Source organism: Perognathus longimembris, chromosome 2 (assembly GCF_023159225.1).
Source record: "Perognathus longimembris pacificus isolate PPM17 chromosome 2, ASM2315922v1, whole genome shotgun sequence".
NCBI lineage: Eukaryota > Metazoa > Chordata > Mammalia > Rodentia > Heteromyidae > Perognathus > Perognathus longimembris.
The window spans coordinates 87,064,685-87,079,068 of NC_063162.1; the positions used below are offsets into that span (position 1 = coordinate 87,064,685).

At 40.9% G+C, this 14,384-nt stretch overlaps 1 protein-coding gene across 1 annotated transcript in view; it reads left to right on the top strand.

Moving 5' to 3' along the window:
• The first annotated feature begins 513 nt into the window (after positions 1-513).
• C2H7orf31 (chromosome 2 C7orf31 homolog) overlaps positions 514-14,384 on the top strand; it is a 31,025-nt gene continuing 17,154 nt past the window's right edge. Inside the window, exons 1-5 of the mRNA XM_048339665.1 lie at positions 514-821; positions 1,501-1,655; positions 8,930-9,106; positions 12,012-12,083; positions 14,108-14,137. Coding sequence (XP_048195622.1) covers positions 1,522-1,655; positions 8,930-9,106; positions 12,012-12,083; positions 14,108-14,137 — 413 coding nt within the window. The 5' untranslated portion in view covers positions 514-821; positions 1,501-1,521. The remainder of the gene's footprint in view (positions 822-1,500; positions 1,656-8,929; positions 9,107-12,011; positions 12,084-14,107; positions 14,138-14,384) is intronic.

Here is a 14,384-nt window from a genome sequence, read left to right on the forward strand (position 1 = left end):
CGACAGCCTGGAGAGCCTATAGGTGTAGAAGGATAGTTCACGTTAGTTTTATTGGGGGTTGCAGAACGGTCCAGGGTAATGGAGGAAGGCAGGGGTGGGCCTTTGGGACAGGACAGGTAAAGGAAAGCATCCACAGGCCCACTTGTGCCTTATCCATGCCCCCCACCCCCTGCCAGGGATGGAAGAGCAGAGAGTGTCAGGGGACTACCTAAGGTGTGCATCTGCAGGATCCCGCTGACACCGGCCCTGAGCTCACCAGGGCCAACCTGGCCGGGTTCCCCTGAACTTCCTCCATGTCTGAGGAGCCGCCCCAGGCCTCAGACCCCACACACAAGCCCTCAATCTTGGAAGGGGAAGAGAATTCATCACAGTGTCCGCCAGAGGGCGCGCAAGGGCGGCTGGCCCGGTCACAGAGGGGCGGGGTGAGGGGCGGGGCCAGGGGAAAGCCCATTGGCCCCCCCTCCCTTCACTTCCGGTGCTCCTTCGAATTCCCGCCAGTCGGGGAAGCGCTCCGTAGGTTCTGTCCGCGGGCCCCGGAGCCGCCCGCCCCGGCCGCCGCGCCGGCGCGGGGCAGCGCCCACCACACCCTTTAAAGATGCATTACCTAGTGCCGCTGTCACCGGCACCGTCACAGGCACCCACCGCCTCACCTGGCGCCGGCCCCGCCACCCCTCTCTCTCCCTCTCCCGCACCTGCCAGCAAGCTCCCGGGGGCCGCAGGTGCGGACGACCGCGGAATTCCACGCCCCGAGGACGCCCACCAGCTGGAGGGAGAGGAGGGGGAGACGCGGCCCGGTTGGGGCTCCGGAGCTGAGGACCCAGGTGCGATGGAACGCCGCAGGCGCTGCCCGGCAGGGGGTACCAGAGGGCCCGGAGCCCTGGCCCCGGGTCCCCGCGGTTCCAGCCACAGTTCCCGCTGGGCTCGTCCCTGAGTCCGAGGGACGGCAGGGGGTGGGAGTGTCACCCGCGCAGTTGGGGGCCCAGAATCCCTTTTGAGGGGTCCCACCACCCAAGCCCCACCAGTCTGCAGAGTCTCTTGTCTAAAAACCGCAAACTCTTTAGGACCGCTTTTGATTCTAGTGATGGTTCTTCCTGATTTTTCAGAAAGGCCACGGGGTGGTTAAAAAAAAATCTGCTTAATAGGGAGCTTGAGGGAAGAAATGAGTTGCGGGTGCTATCTGCCAAGTAGTGGGGCTTGTGTGGACCCACAGGTCAGCCAGATAGTGTTCAGAATCTTAGAAACATCTTCCACAAGGTGGATTTGTTTCCGTGGAAATTCATGTCACTAGAATCTGATTGAATTTGTATTTATTACTAGTTTGACCATAGGCGCCCGCAGACTTTCCGTGAGAAAGGATGCCGCTGGTTCTTGGCATTAACGGGTTTGAGCAGTTTACAGATTGGAAATGTGTCTCTTGGCTTGCTTGACGAAAATCTATATGCTATTGACAGTTCCCAGGATATTGTTTCCCAAACCAAATGTGTGCTGGTTCTTTTCCAGATTGTGCCTTTTTAGGCAAGCATGGAGGTGATTCATGGCACCCCCTACTGTTGCAGGGAGCTTGAAGGATCTGATATCCTGTCAGACACCTTGTACTCAGATGAAGTGCACACTCCACTAGAAAAAAATATTCGTCCAACTGCCTCGGAGGACAGGTAACACACACACACACACACACACACACACACACACACACACCAGAAAAAGTACATTTAAAAGAAGGTTTTAGGGGCTGGGAATGTCGCTTAGTGGTAACGTGCTTGCCTAGCATGCATGAAGCCCAGGGTTCAATGCCTCAGTACCACACAAACAGAAAAAGCCAGACGTGGCCCTGTGGCTCAAGTGGTAGAGTGCTAGCCTTGAATAAAAGACGCTCAGGAGGGCTGGGAATATGGCCTAGTGGCAAGAGGGTTCGATTCCCCAGCACCACATATATAGAAAATGGCCAGAAGTGGCTCAAGTGGCAGAGTGCTAGCCTTGAGCAAAGAGAAACCAGGGACAGTGCTCAGGCACTGAGTCCAAGGCCCAGGACTGGCAAAAAAAAAAAGGACACTCAGGGACAGTGCTCACGACCTGAGTTCAAGCCCAGGACTGGTGAAAGAAAGAGAGAGAAAGAGAGAGAGAGAGAGAGTAGGAAGGAAAGAAAGAAAAGAAAAGAAAGAGTTTAGTCAGTCACCTGTGGCTCATGCCTATTGTCGTAGCTATTTGGGAGGCTGAGATCTGAAGTACAAAGCCAGCCTGGGCAGGAAAGTCCATGGGACTCTTATCTCTAACCACCAAAAAGCTAGAAGTGGTGCTGTGGCTCATGTGGTAGAGTGCAAGCCATGAGAAAAAAAGCCCAGGCCCTAAGTTCAAGCCCCAGGACCAGCACACACACCAAGGTTTTACTTGCCTGGCACTGGTGGCTCATACCTATAATCCTAGCTCTGGAGACTGAGATCTGAGGATCAGGGTTTGAAGCCAGTTCAAGAAGAAAAGTTCATGAGATGCCAGTTAATCAGCATAAAATTAGAAGGAGAGGTGTGTCTCAAGTGGTTGCATGCCAGGCTTAAGCAGAAAAAGCCAAGCAAGAGTGTGAGGCCCTGATTTCAAGTCCCAATAATAGAAAAAAAAAGTTTTATTAGTGTAATTTTTAAAATGTACCCTATTATTGTATTATCCTAGGGCTCTTCTGTTGATCACATCATAGGAAAGAAAAAAGAAAAACATGACAAATCTTGTTTTTTTCCACATCTATTAAACCTTCCAGAATCTAGAATGATCACTTCCTGTCTTCGCAAATTAATCTAATTTCATAGTTTTTATTTAATAAAGAGCATTGTCATGGTTTTCTATTGTCCCCTAACACCAGCTGTTCAAAAGTACCCAGAATTTGTTACTCATATTTAAAATTTTTGCTTTACTAAATTTCCTGTGATACATTTATCATGACTAAAATTGTGTCTAACATACCCATGATGACCATATGATAATTCTTTTAATCCCCATGACAACCATATAGAATTGCTATTTTCCCCGTGTAACATAAGAAGTATCAGACACACTTAATTTGCAATGTCATCTTTTTCTGTATATGGTTTACTTGAATTATTGGAAGGAAGTCATCAAAATGCTTAGTAAAAAAGTAGTTTGTTTAATTGCATTCTTGTTTTATGTTCTTCAATTTCATTTGTCCAAATCTCTTATTTTAAAATTCTTTTTAGTGTTAGCCATCTGTAATCCTAGCTACTCCTGAGGCTAAGATATGAGAATTGCACTGAAAAGTCAGGAAAATTGTGAGACTCTTTATCGCCCAATTAATCACCAAAAAGCCAGAAATAGAGTTGTAGCTTAAGTAGTAAAGCATTAGCCTTGAGCAAAATAGAGCCCAGGGACAGCACCCAGGCCCAGAGTTCAAGCCTTAGAAATGGCACTTTAAAATATTTTTTTTCTTGAGAAATTAAACAAGAGTCCACCTGCCTACATTTAAACACTTCCAAAATGAGGCATTACTACCACACAGTCTACTCCATTTTTTCCCGACAGATAATAAACCTCTGTTAGCATTTTCTGACACACTGGTGGTTCAATCAACCAGTTGGGAGATAGGGATATTCTAGAAGTCAGTCCTATTCTTAGATGGCCATCCATAACTTCCAATAACAGAAGTAATAGGATATCACAAAAAAATACTTGTTGGACAAACTTTTGGATATTTGAAGAATACACATTAGTAAACACACAAATTCTTAAGAATATCAAGAACAGTTACACATGAAACTTTGCCCTGCTTGTTTAATTTAACTATTTCCACACAAGGCGCAGTAGCAGTTTTAGAAGTGAGGGAGGTTTTAATATTTTCAGATATCCTCAAAAGTTTAGTTAGGGAAATATCCAGCTCTTCTAATCTAGGAAGAAAAATCCCTAACTTACTACACTATAAAACATAAAAGTTCACCAACTCTTTTGAATTCCAATTTGTACATGTTTCTGTCCTCATCTTCTGAACCCGTTGCCATTGCCCTGGGCATTCTCCTCTCTGGAGTCTTCATTTTCATCTTTACTGATAAAGAATCCCGTAAGAAATCCTTTTGAAAAAAATATTCAGACTTTAGAAGAGTCAAGCATTTCTTCCCACCCACCACTGGAAAAACTGTGGGAAAGTCTTTAGTATTATTTTATGTGGCTCTGCTGAACAGTGTCAAACTTGAGGATATCCATCTATATTCTTAAATACACATCGAGGTAGATAGGAAAAACACTGTAAAGTAGTCCTAGCACTTTATCTCTGTTTGGCAAGAGGAGCAAACTTCCGAAAGAGTTTTTCTTTTTTATTTTCCAAAAATGACATTTAAGTAGTTGGTCCAAAGGGGTTTCAATTCAGCAAGTCCATTCCATTTTTAACAGTTGTGATTGTTAGATAAATTACATTCTAACGAGGACATTTTTCTTCTTTGTAATTTCTACCTGTTGATTCTTAGTTCTTCTCTGTAAAGCCATACAAAATCATAATTTATCTCCTCTAGGCTGGCAGCTCTTCAAAAGCTTGGAGATTCTTTTTGCCTGTCTGAGGCATTTTTCCAGACTCTGCTGCTCTTCTTGTGTCTAAGGATTCATCATCTTGATCACACTTGATGGATCTATTCCAGTTTAGAAACATGTCCTGGGCTGGGAATATGGCCTAGTGGTAAACTCCTCACTTTGTATACATGAAGCCCTGGGTTCAATTCCTCAGCACCACATATATAGAAAAAGCCGGAAGTGGTATTGTGGTTCAAGTGGTAGAGTGCTAGCCTTGAGCAAAAAGAAGCCAGGGACAGTGCTCAGGCCCTGACTGCAAGCCCCAGGACTGGCAAAAAAAAAAAAAAAGAAACATGTCCTTTGTACTGCCAAAGAGAAAGGAAGGTTCTTAATTATAAAAGAAATACATATTCCTTATAAATAGCTTAGAAATCATGGGACATTTTAGAGAAAACAAATCCCCCATCTTTTTCAACAGAAAACAATCATATTAAAACACAAGAAAAATCCTCCTAGCTACTTTTACCCACAATACTAATCACTGTGTTGATATCTATTCATTTTTAATTTTTTTTTATTTCTAGGTAGTTGAACAAAGGAGGCTTGTTTAAGCAGTTAATGAATACAGTACATCTTGATCAGTGTCACTCTCAACATTCTCACCCTCCCTTTGGCCCAACTCTTCCCTCTTCTTAATTTTGTAGTATAGACTATGAATTCCTGGCTGCATTCTCCAGCCCTCCCCACCCCTTCATTCACTTGCCCCTCTTTTTTTTGCCCCCTCCTTTGTATGTACCCATTTCCTGGTGCTGATTTTTGGGGGCTTTGACCTAGTCTTTCTAAAAGATGATACTATCCTACTCAGTTTTTCATGAACTATATTTTTTTCATAAAAGGAATGTTTTTATATAGGGGGAAAAGGACTCCATTCACTTCTGCTTTGTTGTTCTTGCTCAGCTACTTGACTCACAAGAGTGACTGTCAGCCCCAAATTCTAGCTTTTTTTTTTTTCAGTTCAGGGGACATCAAATTAATCAGAATCAAATTAATCTTGGATCAGAGGAAAACCCATGCAGATCTGAGTCATCTGGGATGGTCAGTTGTCTCTGGCTCAAAAGGAATCAAGAGTAGGAATTTCAGCACTGTCATATCTTGCCTTCAGAACGCACTCATGAGCCGGATACTATGGCTTATATTTAGAATCCTGGCCACTCAAAAATCTGATATCTCAGAATCTTTAGTTCAGAGTCAGCCTGGGCAAATACATCAAAGAGACTTAAGTCCAAATAACTAGCAAAAAGCCAGAAATGGGGGTGTGCTTCAAGTGGTAGCACACCACTGTAAGCAAAAAAGCTGAGCTAGCAAATGAAAGTGTGAGGCCCTAAGTTCAAGCCCCAGTACTGGCAAAGAGGGAGAGAAGAAGGGAGGGGAAAGGAAAGGAAAGAAAGAGAGAAAGGAAAGGAGGGAGGGAGAGAGGGAGGAAGGAAGGGAGGGAGAGAGGGAGGAAGGAAGGGAGGGAGAGAGGGAGGAAGGAAGGGAGGGAGGGAGGAAGGGAGGAAGGGAAAGAAAGAGAAAGAAAAGAAAGAAGGAAGGAAAGCACTCGTGGGTAAGCTTTTCACTGAAATATTGATTCCTTTTACCTAAATGGTCCTATGGTTGGTTAATGATTGATCTCAAAGCCTCATAACTGGCATTGCCTTTAAAAGAAACACCTTTGAGGAAATACTTTTTTATTAACTGACTCTAAAATTAAATGCAAAAATGGCCAGCTACTAACAAACTGCAAGATGAAATCATTTGAAACAACATTAACTACAACCATAATCCTATCTAAATAACTAAAACCTGCATTCCCTTTTGATTCACATGAGTTTTTTCACAGTCCCTACGCTGAGAAAACCAGAGTACTTATGTGTTCTCAGAACCTCTCCTCCTAACTCCTTGGTAAAAAGAAGCTAGAATTCCAGAAGCTTCTCTTTCCTTAACATTATTCTGAACTACTCTTGAAAGTATCATGGGTAACTGCTACCACCACTCTATTATTATGGAATACTCATTCAGACCCATTTCTGGCTCCATGGCTGTCAAACCAAACCACAGGGTATCTTGAAAACAAAACAACACAAAGCAAAAAACTTCTGTTGTTGTTTTTATGGGATTGTCCTTCCTAATGATGAAGATTAACATGAATCCTACCGTGTTTTAGCTCTTAGCAGCTAAGATATACCATAGATATACTTAAAAGAATACTCTTTGAAAATGCCCTTTGAAGTATGTTCAAGGAATTTGGTAATTTTAATAGTGATACAAGATGGTTTCCTCCTAAGAGCCTGCTTTTGCTATGAGAGACAACTGTCTGTCTGTTGCACAGTTACCTAGCATTGAATTAGAGACGCTACATCAAAATCACCTGAAGAGCTTTCTAAAATTACAAGTGCCTAGTGTGACTCACTGGGTTTGAAGAGAAAAAGGAATATATCTGTAAAGAAGTTTGGGGTCTTTTTTTTCCCCCAGCTTGTTTTGAGAATGATTGGGCTAGCAGAAAAGTACTAAGAATACTAAGGAAACCAAAGTTAGGACCCTGGCTTATCTAGTCACCAAGAGTAAGCTAATGTTTATGCCTTGACTTCTATTACTTTATTCATTTGAACTCAGGACCCAAGCCTCTCTGTGTTCAAGGCTAGCACTCTACCACTTGAGCCACAGTGCCACTTCTAGCCTTTTCTGTTTATGTGGTACTGAGGAATCAAACCAAGGGCTTCATATATGCTAGGCAAGCACTCTACCGCTAAGCCACATTACCAGCCCACCTTTTAGATTTTTTTGTTTTCTGCAACTTACCAATTTTAGGTGGATGTCAGCCTAAATGATTGATTAACATTTTTTACTGGTTCTTGTTCGGGGACAAAGTAATATATAGGGGTCAGATGCTGAGAAATCAACTCATTTAGTATTTAAATATGGCTTTTGCAAACTTAAATATTAAAGCCTAGATTATCATTAATCACATGTGTTTAAATAATTTTGACTTGTCATGTCCCTCACACCCTGTCTGCTGATCAAAGTCAGAGAACTAGTGGGACCTTTGAGGTATTAGTGCCAGCATCTCTTTCATTGCCCCTGAATCAACCATCACCAATATTCTCTGTGAGTAGATAGTGCGAAGGTTTTGTAAACTTTCTCTGTAAAGATCTAGACAAATGTTTTCAATTCTTCTATCTCTGTCCCTGCTATTCTACTCTGCCCTCTAAGATAAAAAATAGTCATAGTTGGGGCTGGGAATATGGCCTAGTGGCAAGAGTGCTTGCCTCCTACACATGAAGCTCTCGGTTCGATTCCCCCAGCACCACATATATAGAAAATGGCCAGAAGGGGCGCTGTGGCTCAAGTGGCAGAGTGCCAGCCTTGAGAGGGAAGAAGCCAGGGATGGTGCTCAGGCCCTGAGTCCAAGGCCCAGGACTTGGAAAAAAAAAAAAAATAGTCATAGTTGATAGGAATGGTTATGCTGTTGGGTCACAGTAGATGGACTCAGCTAGGGTGCGAGCAGATGGGAATCTGGGGAGTGATAGATAAGGGACTTAGGGTTCACTTTTGGGATGGTGAGAATGACAAATTGGCTATGGTGATAGCTAGGCATTATCTGTGAGTAAACTCAAAGCCCCTGGATTGTGTACCTCACATTGGTGGATTTTTCAGCATGAGTCTTGCCAAAAAAAAAAAAAAAAAAAAAAAAAGCCATTTTTCTCAAAAGAAATGCATTACAACTGTTGAAAAAGGAATCGTGTGTAGACACCCCAAAATTTCACATCATTCCTTCAACAGTCCCATGATGGTGACACACAAGTAATCAGGATTTATTGTCATCTCCCTGACACTGAGAATTAGGTGTTATGAAGCTATGAACTAAAAATATTTACAAAGGCGGCCAGATTCAGGTCACATGTTTCTGTCTTATGTGTGCTTGCTGGACTGCAACTATACACATAGATGTAAACACATACAGGACTGTGTGTATGTGATTGGTCTGAAGTACAGTATACATGTATGAGTGCCAAAGTGAAGCCCCTTTGAACAATAAGCATGCACTTTAACAAAAATGAACATCCAAAATTTAAAACATGTCTTGTCTGGGGTGTATTACTGGAAGGGGTTAGATGAAAGAAGAAGGGGATGGAGGGTGAGTTTAGTTGTATACTTGTAGGAAAATGGAACAAGCAAAGTCTCTGAGACTGGTTTGGAAAGAGGAAGGAGAGTCTAAAGGGTCACGGTGACTCTGAGCAAGATGCATCATTGCCTACCTAAAAGAGAGGTGGTAAAATGAAGCCCCTTGTGCAAGTATTGATGGGAATAAAAAAAATAAGTAAAAGCACTTAATAAGCAGTCAGAACATTAGTTACTGCTGAACAACTTCATCTCTCATTTTTCACAGGTATAAGGAATTAAGGAACTCACTCCAACAATGCCGGCTTCCGTGGGGCACCGAAAGGGAGTATGGTGGGTTAATGCCAGTTGCACTTCCTGATGAACACCGACCAAAATGTGAGCCGCCTCCTGTCCTGGCCAAAGGACATCAGCATTATGGATTTGGGGGAGAACCGTGGCCCAGGTAACTGAGCCTCTCCCATTTCCCACCCCCACACCCAGGGGTCTGTCAGCCACTTGTCATTACTTCTACTCTCCGTCCTTTAACTGAAATCTTCCCCAAGACATATTCTTCCCCAAGACATATTCCTTGTGCTAACTTAGGACACAGATGGAAAAAAAAAAAAAGAATCACGTGATTTCTAACTGTGAAGTACATAATTCTGTTGGCTTTTGCTTGTTTTTTGGACTGACCTTTGAGATTTTTAAAAAAAATATTGTGGTCAGAAATTTTAATTCCATCATCTATCTAAAATTTAATGGGGCTATGAGAAAGAGACATAAAGGGGAGGAAACATGACATTAAAAGTGTTTTATTTCAGCAAAAAGCTGGCCTAATTTGTACAGATTTTCTGGGTTTGAGGGATTTTTTTCATTTATAATTCTTTCACTATTATTTATTATAGTCATTATAATCAGCTCGGCACTATTTTAAAATATTAAAGTATTTCAATAACAGTTTATAAATATTAAAGTCACTCTTTTAGCAACTGTTCAAAACACAAATTAAAACTAAAGAGAGCTGGGCACCAATGGCTCATACCTGTAACACTAGCTGAGGATTATGGTTGAAAGTCAATCTAAGCAAGAAAGTTCATGACACTTTACCAGCAAAAAAAAAAAAAAAAAAACAAATGGAAGTGTAGCTCATGAGTGAAAAGCTAAGGGACTGCATCCAGGTTCTAAGTTCAAGCCCCAGTACTGGCACCAAAAGCAAAAACAAAACCTCATTAAACTAAATAGCACCCATAGCTCACACCTATAATCTTTGCTAGTCAGGATGCAAAGATTAGGGAGGATAAAGGTTTAAGACAAAATTTAGGAAAACACCATAGATGAGGCCTGCTCTTATTTGACCACCACCTCCTAATCCTACTTCCCTTATGAGAAGGAACTGTTACCGCTTCAGTGTGTCTCTTCCCATACCTTTTTACTTATTTACAAAATTATACACATATCTGTTAAAAATATATGAAAGAAGTGGAGCTGTGGCTCAAGTGGTAGAGCACTAGCCTTGAGTTCAGGAACAGCACCCAGGCCCTGAGGTCAAACCCCAGAAATGGTGCGCACACACACACACACACACACACACACACACACACACACACATTTTGTTAATGTATTGTCATTTGATGCATAGAATTAAGCAACTTGGATTGTTTTTCTCATTTTCCAATGTGTAGTCTTATGTTACTACACATATATATACTTTATTTTTAACTTCTCATAATATTCCACAAAATAGATGCATCAGAGACTATTTACCTTGTCATATATTCTTCCTTTATCATTTGTTTACATTAACTGTACTGTAATGTCATTGGATAGGTTTCTTTTTTTTTTTTTTTTTGGCCAGTCCTGGGCCTTGGACTCAGGGCCTGAGCACCATCCCTGGCTTCTTCCCGCTCAAGGCTAGCACCCTGCCAGCTGAGCCACAGCACCCCTTCTGGCCATTTTCCATATATGTGGTGCTGGGGAATCGAACCGAGAGCTTCATGTGTAGGAGGCAAACACTCTTGCCACTAGGCCATATTCCCAGCCCTGGATAGGGTTTCTTAAGCTAATATGCACATTTCCCTTGGGAAGATCCTAACTATGTATGAGTATCTTTAATTCAGTAGATGTAGTACAAATGATTTCTGTTCTTCTGGTAGTGTCTAGGAATACACATTTCCTTATTTCTCTGCCAACTGTATTATAGTTTTAAGTTGTATAATTTTTGTTCATCTAATTAGCAAAAAGGGTATCATGATTCTCAGAATGTATTCCTCATCATTAAATGCTTTGTTTTATTTATGGCTATTTACATTTCCTTTTCTGTTCTTATTCTTTGTCCATTCTTATTGTTTTCTTACTGTTCTTTATGTTCTAGATAGCAATCCTTTGTATAATGTTCTAATTTCCATTTTATTTGAACTCTTTATGCTTCCTTGTATCAAACTTCCTTTTGTTTTTTGGATTTTAAAGAAAAATCTTATTTACCATGGTATGCCAGCCAAGCAAGCACCAGTGGCTCAAACCTATAATCTTAACTACTCAGAAGGCTAAGACCTGGAAGGTCATGGTTCAAAGGCAGCCTGAGCAGAAAAATCTGAGACTCTCTCTAGTTGCCCAGAAAAAAGCAAGGCTAGAGGCATGGCTCAAACTTCAATATTGGCAAACTAATAATAGTAATTCTACCCCTAGTACCAAAGAGGGAACAAACAAATTCCTCTACATTTTCTCTTCTTTTTCCTTTTTTGTGTACAGTACTAGGGTTTGAACTAGTTCTCATTCAGCTTTCTTCATGCTCTACCACTTGAGCCATACCCCCAGCCTAGCTTTTTTGCTTGTTAATTAGAAACACATTTCTTAGATCTTTCTGCCTAGGTTAGCTTCAAATCCCAATCTTCCAACTCTCAACCCAAATTTGTATATATTCATAGCTATATTCACTTATTTGTCTTTTTTTGTTGTTTTCTTTTTGGCAATACTGGGGATTGAACTCAGAATCCTTACTCTTACCAGCAAGGACTCCATGATTGAGCCATGCCTCCAGCCTCTTTTTGTGTTATTTTCAAGATTCTCATTCTATTCCTGGGCTGGTGTGGGTTTCAATCCTCCTAGTTATACTTTCCTGTGTTGCAAGATGACAGGAGGACTCGTCACTGCCCCCAGCCATTGTGCTTCCCCTGGAGCTGAGGAAACATGCATGAGCCAATTCAGCCAGCCACTGGTTAAGCTGGAGTCTCATGAATCCCCCTCTCCACCCCCATCTCCCTCCATGGTCCCCAACCCATCCTGTGCAGGCTTTTGGTCTGTCTTTTACAGTCTCCCCACTATGTTAACTTTAATATTGATGAATTTAATCTTTTCTTATGTCTTTTCAGAAAGCTTCCTATTGAACAATTCTATTACTTGACACAGAACAAAAAAAGTGACCTCTATGGAAATGATTGTCTGTAAGTCTGGGCTCCCCAGCCCTTCTATGAGATCAAATAATCTTAATGGAAATGGGTTACATGAGAAGTCAAAAAGGCTTCCTAATAGGCACTTACAGAGAAAAGAATCATTGTTTTATTAAGCCTAGAAATGAAGAATAAATAAAAAGAACCAATAAACCAAAAGAAATGGTTTGTAACATTTAAGCAAGTCAACAAAAAGTAAGCGCCTACAGGTCATCTGGATTTGTTTCCCTCCCTACCTTCTCAATGTAAACAAATTGTTATATTTCCTAAAAGATTCACAGAAAATGCCATAGTGATAGCCAACACATTTTTAATTGGAATTTAGGGAGAAAGAAGTCATTGTGATCATTTATAAATAACTCAGTAAAATCACTCCCTAAGTGTCTTTTTTGGATAAGTAATATCTTTTCATTTGTCTGTGTAACTTTCATGTATTTTCTAGTATATTGTTTTTCTTGCTCTCTGAAATAGTTTTTCATAAAACACTCTAGTACTGAAGTACTAATGAAAATAGCATTTCTATACCTTCCCTAAGATTTGTTTTGGCTGGGATGTAGCTCAGTGGCAAAGTTCTTGCCTAGCAAGTACAATGTCCTGAGTTTGATCCCCAGTACCAAAAAAGGAAAGACAAAAAAAAAAAAATAGTTAAAACAACCACAACAAAAGAAAGCTATGTCCTATTTGTAGGGTAAAAAGTTAATGCAATATAGCATTGGGCCACTAGATGGTGCCAAAAAGACTAATTTGTGTTTGCTTTATCCTTTCCTGTGAACCAGTTCATTAATCTTGCCTGCTCTACATCTACTTTGCAATCTAGAGAGTAGCTCTTTGAACATTTGTTACTTTCATTTTATCTTTCTAACTTATAAATTTTAAAAAAGATTTCCTCTTTTCATTTTGAATCAAATCCATTTTAGGCATATGCTTTATCGATATCAAATGTGTCACATGAGAACAATTTGTATGCCAAGTTAATGTTTCGTATATAGTTGCCAACCTAGTAACTGGAGATTCCTTAGATATTCACCACCCTCCCCACATCTCACCAACTTAGCCAGGTAGCAGGATAACAGGAAATTACTCATCTTAGTTACACACCCACAAATGTAAGAACTCAAAGATATAAACTTTTATGACTCATGTGAATTATGTATTATAAATACACTTGATTATACATGATTGATATAGCACTTTCTAGTGAATATTCCCTAGCATAGAGGAGCGTTACTAAATCCAAGGATACTTATTTTTACCATGGAATTAATACCATGCCAACTGTTGTGCCTGAAATCTTTCAATCTCATTTGCATAGGCTGAGATTGATTGATGAGATCAAATGTAAGTGGATGCCCTTCTAGTAAGTTTCTCTTCCTACCCCTTCTCGCCTACAGGCTACAGTATTATTTCTTGGCTCACAGGACCTGGTTCAGAGTACTAAGTAAATATACAGCTTGGAATGAGCTGGTTCAGAAACAAGGCTAGCTCTGGGAATTTGGTCAATTTTGTTCTGTCCTCTCTGTTGATTACTGGGCAATATTCACTATCCTAAGAGATCAACAATCCCAGGCAAAGGGACAGAGCACACCCAGTACTTAACCTCCCCAGCCAGGCCACAAGGGTGGCTTTAGGTCACGTAATTGCGCCACTGGCAGGATACCAGGCTCCCTAGGGTTCTTTGGGACTGCCCAGTTAGAAAAGGGAAGGTCAGGGAGACACCAAGCTCTGAAGCTGTTCACCCCTGTACTTTCTGTGAAAGGAAAAGAAATGGAAAAGCGGTAGTCACTAGGGCTGGTGACAGAACAAATGGAATGAAAAAGTATTGGTATACAACAGAGATATGAAAATGACACAGTTCCAGAAATCTTAGTATAAATGTATTATGACAATAGCAGCTTAATGACAATGAGTTGATAAAAAATATTAACAATAGGACTCTGTTCTTAAGTGAGTCATTAGTAGAAATACAGGCCTTATAAGCCTGTAACTTAAAGTAGCTTTTTTTTTTGTTTTTATTCTAGATTGCCTAAACCACCCAGTTCAACAGTAGAGTAAGTATATAACTTCTATTTTCCCCTCCTGTTAAAATCAAGAAAACAATGTTGGCATATTTTATTACTTAGATGGTTGTAAGGATAAAGGGGGGCTCATGATACTTGGAAGGGGAATCTGATGCAAGTCCAAGCTAATATCATTCTGATCTATTCCCAATTGCATCCACTGTCAATCTTTTTTTTAAATAAAAATATAGGCTTTCAAATATAGGCATATTAGAAAGTAAAGAATTTCCATATACTC